This window comes from Etheostoma cragini, chromosome 11, assembly GCF_013103735.1.
Source record: "Etheostoma cragini isolate CJK2018 chromosome 11, CSU_Ecrag_1.0, whole genome shotgun sequence".
Lineage (NCBI taxonomy): Eukaryota > Metazoa > Chordata > Actinopteri > Perciformes > Percidae > Etheostoma > Etheostoma cragini.
The window spans coordinates 280,556-286,611 of NC_048417.1; the positions used below are offsets into that span (position 1 = coordinate 280,556).

General features: G+C 47.4%; 1 protein-coding gene across 1 annotated transcript in view; it reads left to right on the top strand.

Moving 5' to 3' along the window:
• LOC117953067 (titin-like) overlaps positions 1 to 6,056 on the top strand; it is a 201,318-nt gene that overhangs the window by 100,060 nt on the left and 95,202 nt on the right. Inside the window, exons 105-113 of the mRNA XM_034885784.1 lie at positions 12 to 270; positions 354 to 475; positions 722 to 1,009; positions 1,856 to 2,152; positions 2,837 to 3,023; positions 3,294 to 3,409; positions 4,431 to 4,730; positions 5,028 to 5,327; positions 5,900 to 6,005. Coding sequence (XP_034741675.1) covers positions 12 to 270; positions 354 to 475; positions 722 to 1,009; positions 1,856 to 2,152; positions 2,837 to 3,023; positions 3,294 to 3,409; positions 4,431 to 4,730; positions 5,028 to 5,327; positions 5,900 to 6,005 — 1,975 coding nt within the window. The remainder of the gene's footprint in view (positions 1 to 11; positions 271 to 353; positions 476 to 721; positions 1,010 to 1,855; positions 2,153 to 2,836; positions 3,024 to 3,293; positions 3,410 to 4,430; positions 4,731 to 5,027; positions 5,328 to 5,899; positions 6,006 to 6,056) is intronic.

A 6,056-nucleotide genomic window follows, 5' to 3' on the forward strand; every position in this document is an offset into this window, starting at 1 on the left:
CTCTCATTCCCCCTGCTCTGTTGTTTCCCCCTCTAATTCGCCCTGCTCCAACCAATTCCCAAATCTGATCTCCGTTGTGTCTTTTCCCCCAGCCATCCCTGATCCTCCTGAGAACTTGAAGTGGCGTGATAAGAGCGCCAAGACCATATTCCTGTTCTGGGAGCCCCCGAAGTACGACGGCGGGGCCCCAATCAAAGGCTACGTGGTGGACAAGTGCCAGCGCGGCACCGACAAGTGGGAGCCCTGCGGAGACCCAATCCCGGAGCTGAAGTAAGAATCAACCTTTGCAGACTTGGGACTTGTTGTATATTTTGGGACAGTCTCAAATAAGACTCCATGTTTTGTGTCGACAGGTTCCAGGTGAGCGGTCTGATCGAGGGCCAGTGGTATGCCTACAGAATCAGAGCCTTCAACAAGCTCGGAGCCAGCCGACCCTGCAGAGCCACCGATGAAATCCAGGCCGTTGACGCCAGAGGTAAAAATCTATATACATTTCACTGACTCGTGCCTCTAACCCCCCACAGAGGCTCCAGGGATCTGGCTTGTTTCTCTCTGACTCCTGTCTTTAACCCCCCACAGAGGCTCCGGAGATCCAGCTTCTTTCTCTCTGACTGGTGTATTTAGGCTCAAGAGATCCAGCTTGTTTCTCTCTGACTGGTGTATTTAGGCTCAAGAGATCCAGCTTGTTTCACTCTGACTCGTGTCTTTAACCCCCCCACAGAGGCTCCAGAGATCCAGCTGGATGTGAAGCTGCTGGCCGGTCTGACGGCCCGAGCTGGCACAAAGATCGAGCTTCCAGCCGACGTCAAAGGGAAGCCAGACCCCCGCGTAAAATGGACCAAGGCCGACCATGTGCTCCGGGCCGACGACCGCGTTGCTATTGACACTCAGCCGGGACACTCCAAGCTGTCCATCGGCAACACGACTAGAGGCGACACATCCACCTACATTATCGAAGCGGTTAACGCCTGCGGACGCGCCACCGCCACTATTGACGTCAACATTCTTGGTACAGACGTGTTTATTATCTAATTTATTATCTGTTAGCTTAGCCACAATGTCCAAACCAGTACCCAACACTAATTTTCTACTTACCAGAGCAGCACTTGTTTTAAAAAAATTATATTTGTGTTGTTGTCACTCCTCAGAAGTAGACACAGTTAGATATCCATTGAAAGAGTTAGTTAGCCATAGAAATAGATAAAAGTAGACAATTAAATAACCATAGAAATAGCTAAAAGTTGAAATAAGTAGCAAATTGTAGAAATAGCTAAAAGTTGAAATAGTTAGCTAAATGTAGAAATAGCTAAAATTAGGAATAGTGAGCTAACCGTAGAAATAGCTAAAAGTTGATAGTTAATTAAATGTTGAAATAGCTAAAAGTTGAAATGGTTAGCCAACTGTAGAAATAGCTGAAAGTTGATAGTAAGCTAACTGTAGAAAAAGCTAAAAGTAGACAGTTAAATAACCATAGAAATAGCTAAATGTTAATATAGTTAGCTAACCGTAGAAATAGCTAAAAGTTGATATAGTTAGCTAACCGTAGAAATAGCTAAAAGTAGAAATAGTTAGCAAACCGTAGAAATAGTTAGCTAACCACAGAAATAGCTAAAAGTTGAAAGTTAGCTAACCATGGAAATAGCTAAAAGTTGATTGTTAGCTAAAAGTAGAAATAGCTAACCGTAGAAATAGTTAGCTAACCCTAGAAATAACTAAAAGTGGAAATAGTTAGCTAAACGTAGAAATAGCCAAAAGTTGATAGTAAGCTAAAAGTAGAAATAGCTAAAAGTAGAAATAGTTAACAAACCGTAGAAATAGCTGAGTGATTTCTCACATTGCATCCTGTCCTCTTCAGATAAACCCGGCCCTCCGGCCGCTTTTGACATCTCTGAGATCACCAACGAGTCATGCCTCATGGCATGGAACCCTCCGAGGGACGACGGCGGCTCGCCCATCACCAACTACATCGTGGAGAGCCGGCTGACGGACAAAGAGGAGTGGGTGAAGCTGTCGGCCACCGTCAAGCACACCACCTTCAAAGCCTGCAAGCTGGCCGCTCTGAAGGAATACGTGTTCAGGATCAGCGCTGAGAACCAGTATGGCATCGGCGAGCCCGCAGAACACGTGCCCATCATCGCCAAGTATTCCTTCGGTACGTTAGTTTCCACCGCTGTCTCACTTTATATCAACTATGGGTCTTTCAAAGACTGAATATACAAATATTTCTTAACACTCCAGAAGTTAGTTTAACTCTTAACATGTTTTAATTAATGAGATATGCTCATTTTTAAGAGCAACAGTGTTGCAGAGTGCAGATTTAAGTCTCATGCTCAGTTTTAAACGGTTTATGACATAACGGTCATACTTAAATTAGTGGAAATCCATGAAATAAAAAAGTGTTCTCATTACAAACAATAACAGAGAATGGAAATCATTTCAGAAACGTTGTTTCTGTGGTAGTTTGATTGCTAACGTTAGCTCAGACGTTACAGAAGTCTCTCGTTAGCTCAAAACACCATTCCACCTGTAGCTTAGCTAGCAGTGAACAAACATTGTTAAGTAGGTCCATTTTTACTGTTTTGACATCACAGAAGTCTCTGGTTAGCATCTCGAAGGCTACATCAGACGTTACAGAAGTCTCTCGTTAGCATCTCGGAGGCTACTCACACCTGCACTCTGTTTTTGCTGCAGGAAGAATGAACTCTCTAGCTGTTATTGTTTTTAATTTAGATGCTTTGAGAAAGATTATATGACCAACAACCTTCTCCTTCATCTAAGGGTTAAAGACTGTATATATGTACACAATCCCATAATGAATGACTTCTGTCTGTGCCAGATCCTCCCGGCGCTCCGACCAGAGTCACGCCCTCTGACATCACCAAGGACGCCGTAACACTGACGTGGTTCGAGCCGGACGAGGACGGCGGCAGTCCCATCACCGGGTACTGGATCGAGAAGTTTGATCGGGAAGCTGACAAGTGGATCAGATGCAACAAACTGCCCATCAAAGACACAACGTTTAGGTACAAAACCACAAACTGTCCCTTAAAGACACAATGTTTAGGTACAAAACCATAAACTGTCCATTAAAGACACAACTTTTAGGGACAAAATCACAAACTGTCCATTAAAGACACAACGTTTAGGGACAAAATCACAAACTGCCCATCAAAGACACAACGTCTAGGTACAAAACCACAAACTGTCCGTTAAAGACATAACGTTTAGGGACAAAATCACAAACTGTCCATCAAAGACACAACGTTAAAGACATATTTACTGTGTGTTTTTAGGGTGAAGGGCCTCCCCACCAAGACGAAGTACAGCTTCCGTGTCCTGGCGGAGAATCTGGCCGGACCTGGAAAACCCAGCGTGGAGACGGATCCCGTCCTCATCAAAGATCCCATCGGTACGTCACATGTCCATCAGACGCATCCCTACTTTGGTAGCCAATGGGAGCTCCCCGTTGGCTGGGCTGAACCTGAGGGGCGGGACTAATGGTTGTCCTCTGCACGCCATAGGATAGCGCCCCAACAAAGCAAGAAGACAACCCCAGGGTTACATTAGACAAAAAACCCATTGTAGGTGGTTTCAAATCCACGTGGACGTGGACAACAATAGCTTTATTATGTGGAGCTTCAATTTATATTATAGCAATGTCAACCTGTTGCCCTGGATTTGTTTTGGGAATCTGCTCGGCCTTTTCTTTAAAAACAATGACCAAAAGCACAGATCGGAGTCATCTTCCCCTCAAACGAGCCTGTTAGTCAATCGTAAACCTCGGTAATCTTCCAACTCCATCATGGAAACATCACAGCCAGTTACACCTGGTGGTACTCACAGAGCTCCAGGACCAGATCCTACGTTTTTATCAGCTGTCCTTAGTCCTCATGTTGTCCTCATGTTGTCCTCATGTTGGCCTAATATTGTCCTCATGTTGTCCTCATGTTGTCCTCATGTTGTCCTCATGTTGTCCTCTTTTCGCCCTCATGTTGTCCTCTTGTCGCCCTCATGTTGTCTTCTTGTTGCCCTCATGTTGTCCTCTTGTCGCCCTCATCTTGACCTCATGTTGTCCTCATGTTATCCTCATGTTGTCCTCTTGTCACCCTCATCTTGTCCTCTTGTTATCCTCATGTTTTCCTCATGTTGTCCTCATGTTGTCCTCATGTTGTTGTCGTGTTGTCCTCTTGTCGCCCTCATGTTGTCCTCTTGTCGCCCTCATCTTAACCTCGTCTTGTCCTCTTTTTATCCTCATGTCCTCATGTTGTCTTCATGTTGTGTCAAGTACAAATCTCTACTTTTAATAAATGTGGGGCGTTTTATTCAATTTATTATCATTAGAAAAAACATTTGAAGTATTATTGACTTTGATTGTCCTTTGTGTTTTGTATATATTGTACTGTACAAGTAATGTTTCCTGTCCACTGCAGATCCTCCGTGGGCCCCCGGTAAGCCAGTCATCAGGGACGTCGGGAAGACAACGGTGCTGCTGGCGTGGACGCGGCCAGAGCACGACGGTGGCGCCAAGATCGAAGGCTACATCGTGGAGTTCCAGAAGACGGGCAGCGAGGAGTGGATCCGCATCGCGGAGGACGTCCCGCAGACGGAGACGCCACTGACGGGGCTCATCGAGAAGCAGGAGTACTCCTTCAGGGTCAAAGCCGTCAACAAGGCAGGGCTTAGCGAGCCCAGCGAGCCCAGCCAGCCAATCGTCTGCAAGGAGAGGCTCTGTGAGTAACACACGGGCCAATGGTCTCTCTCTTTGTCTCTCTCTCTGTCTCTCTCTCTCTCTCTCTGTGTCCCTCTGTCTCTCTCTCTCTCCGTCCTATCTATATCTATAGAAGTTGACCTTATTATGTCCCCCCCAGTCCCCCGTCCTATCTATATCTATAGAAGTTGTCCTTATTATGTCCCACCCCCAGTCCCCCGTCTTATCTATCTGTAATCATTATGTCCTCCCCAATCCCCCTGTCCTATCTATATAGAAGATGTACTCATTATGTTCCCCTCCCCCCTGTCCCCCCCAGTCCCCCCGTCTGCGCCCCAGTGGCTGGAGGTGTCCAACATCACGAAGCTGTCGGCGTCCCTGAAGTGGCAAGAGCCGAGCAGCGATGGCGGCGCCCCCATCACCAACTACGTGGTGGAGAAGCGGGACGTGCGGCGGAAGGCGTGGCAGAGCGTGGACACCACGGTGAAGGAGCTCAAGTACACGGTGACACCGCTCAACGAGGGCTCGCTCTACGTGTTCCGCGTGGCCGCCGAGAACGCCGCCGGGACGGGCGAGTTCTGCGAACTGGAGGACGCCGTGCTCGCAAAAGACACGTTCAGTAAGTCCTCCAAAAATATGATTTCGTTTTATTTAATATTATTTTGTATTATAATATATTATAACATATTATATAATATTATAATATACCCTTTACCCTCCACCCTGCACCCTGCACCCTATACCCTTTACCCTCCACCCTGCACCTTGTACCCTGCACCCTGTACCCTGTACCTTGTTCCCTTTACCCTGCACCCTTTACCCTGTACCCTGTACCCTTTAACCTGTACCTTGTACCCTTTACCCTGTACCCTGTACCCTGCACCCTGCACCCTGCACCCTATACCCTTTACCCTCCACCCTGCACCCTGTACCCTGCACCCTTTATCCTGTAACCTTTACCCTGTACCCTGTACCCTTTACCCTGTACCTTGTACCGTGCACCCTGCACCCTGCACCCTGCACCCTGTACCCTGCACACTGTACCCTGTACCCTGCACACTGTACCCTGTACGCTGCACTCTGTACCCTGTACCCTTCACCCTTTACCCTTTATCCTGTAACCTTTACCCTGTACCCTGCACCGTACACCCTGCACCGTGCACCCTATTGATGTTTGTGGTTCTCTGACAGCAACCCCCGGGCCCCCGTATGCCCTGACGGTGGTGGAGGTCACCAAGAGACACGTGGAGCTAAAGTGGGAAGCACCCAAGAGCAACGGAGGAAGACCCATTACCAAGTAAGACCCCACCCCATCACCAAGTAAGACCCCAACCCCCGAGGCTAAGAA